The 2,249-nt window shown below is 59.5% G+C and overlaps 1 protein-coding gene across 1 annotated transcript in view; it reads left to right on the forward strand.

The window, feature by feature from the left end:
* The first annotated feature begins 1,319 nt into the window (after positions 1 to 1,319).
* Positions 1,320 to 2,249, forward strand: part of ATP5L (ATP synthase, H+ transporting, mitochondrial Fo complex subunit G) — a 7,669-nt gene continuing 6,739 nt past the window's right edge. The window contains exon 1 of the mRNA XM_006761567.2: positions 1,320 to 1,640. Within this exon, the coding sequence (XP_006761630.1) occupies positions 1,589 to 1,640 (52 nt within the window). The 5' untranslated portion in view covers positions 1,320 to 1,588. The remainder of the gene's footprint in view (positions 1,641 to 2,249) is intronic.

Consider the following 2,249-nt stretch of genomic DNA (forward strand, 5'->3'; position numbering starts at 1 on the left):
TTTAAATATATATATTTAAAATTTTTCACTTTCAAACATTCTCTCCCATCATCCCCCTGTGGGGAAGGCCCACCTTCCCAAGGCTGATCCCTCCAGCCTGCTTTCGTGCCTCATCAGGACGTCAGCCCCTTCTGTATCTCCCGTCTCTCCCTTGACTTCCACATCCCTGTGTGGCTTTCTGACTTGTTTTCCTTTACAGCCATGTCTCTTCATTCATTCTAATCTTTTGAAACTGCTCCAGCTAATGTTTCCATATTGCCGATTTAACGTCCCCATCCTTAACTGACTTCTCTTTAGTACTCGGCAGCTGAACCATCCCACCGAAATCCTACCCTTGGCTCCTGGTTTTTCTTCCCACCTCTATTCCATCAATCCAAGTTTTACTTCTCAGGCCTCCCCGGGCACCTGAGTCATTTTTTCAAGTGCCACGTCCCTACTACATGTTTTCTTCCTGTCATGCTCAACTATAAAGTTTCAACTCTGTAGTAGGTAGTCGTCCAGCTATACATCCATTCAACCTTCTCCAGGTCCGCAGCACGCCGAATCCGATACTGCTGTCTGCACTGCAACCTCTTCAGATCCCGGCTCTGCCATTCATAGCTACGCGGCCATTTATCAGATGAGGACACTACCCAATTTACAGCTTTCTTTATATCAAAATGCCTGGCACACCGGGAATCCTCAGTAAACGTGGTTTTGTTCCTCCTATCTGCATAGTTTCCCGCGGCTGGTTAGGGAGTTGGGGGAATAGGATTCCAATCCTTTTAGGAGGACGAGGGGGCACCGGAATTCCAGCTAAAGAAAGGCTGTGGGGCGCCTGCTCTGCCCCGGACTTGACATGTTTGGCCAGGAGCCTCTCTGGCTCTGTAGAGCGTTCGAGTTGGCCTGCAAGGGACAGCGCACGCCCTCATTCCCTAAGTTCTCCAAAGCGCTAGCACCTTGCGCCGGAGAGTGGAGGCGGGTCCAGGGTGCCGCTCTGCTCACGCACCTCTCCTCCCTTCGCCGTCTTCCGGCTCCGGGCGGCGGGGCGGAAGCGTGGTGGACGGGTCCAGAGAGCCGCAGGACGCATGCGCCTCCTCTCCCTTCGCCGTCTTCCGGCTCCGGGCGGCGGGGCGGAAGCGTGGTGGACGGGTCCAGAGAGCCGCAGGACGCATGCGCCTCCTCTCCCTTCGCCGTCTTCCGGCTCCGGGCGGCGGGGCGGAAGCGTGGTGGACGGGTCCAGAGAGCCGCAGGACGCATGCGCCTCCTCTCCCTTCGCCGTCTTCCGGCTCCGGGCGGCGGGGCGGAAGAGTCGGGGCGAGCGCATGCGCTGCATTCCGGCTCCGAGCGACTGCCCCAAGAAGTGCCTGTTCCCCCGGGAATCCTGGGTTCTCCTCGAAGACTCTCGCCCTTTCGTGCCCACTCTCCTCTGTGGCTGAAGAAGCTACATTCACCAGCTGGATTCCGGAAGGGCCGTGGGACATCTAAATATCGTGGGCCGGCGCGAGGAGGACGGCCTGACCTTGGACGCGGAGCGGGGTCCTTCGGCGGGTCCTTGCGAGGGTGACATTCAGCCGGAGGTTCGGGCTGCAGTGTCTCTCCCGGCGCCATGGCCCAGTTTGTCCGGAACCTCGCAGAGAAGGCCCCCGCGCTGGTGAACGGTGAGCGCAGCGAAGCCTGCCCTGGCGGTGGGCGCCGAGGGGCCGCGGGCCGCCGCTGCCCTGGGGTCGGATATGGGGAGCGTGGCTCTGTGGGGACATGGGGGAAAGGCGGCCGCGGTGTGGGAAAGGACGAAAGGGCCTCGTCAGCCTGTCCGCTTGGCGTCTGCCTAAGTCCTTCAGGCTGCGTGAGTTATTGAACGTTGGCTTTGCTTTCTGTACTGGCCAGCTTCTGGGAGGGTTTTTTAAATACATATTTTTAATGGTTCCAGAGAGAGAGAGACATCGGTGATGAGAGAGGCTCTTGACTGGCTGCTTCCCGCACGCCCCGCACCGCGGTCGGACCTGCAGCCCTGCCTGTGCCTGACCGGGAATGCCTTCCTGGTTCGTAGGTCGGTGCTCAGCCGCGGAGCCACGCCAGCTCTGGGAGGATTTTTAGGGGGCATTGGTTTCAGGGACGAATATCCCTGCCCCAGTAAGCATACAAACGGCTGTCAGCCAGGCTGCCTCCCGCAGCGTCGCACTCACAGGTGTTCCTCTTTGAAGAAGCTGCGGCACCCGGGGCCCCCGCGCGGGGTCTGCCCTGCCGTCTGCGCTCCCTCCCCGCTGGCG

Source organism: Myotis davidii, unplaced genomic scaffold (assembly GCF_000327345.1).
Source record: "Myotis davidii unplaced genomic scaffold, ASM32734v1 scaffold97, whole genome shotgun sequence".
Lineage (NCBI taxonomy): Eukaryota > Metazoa > Chordata > Mammalia > Chiroptera > Vespertilionidae > Myotis > Myotis davidii.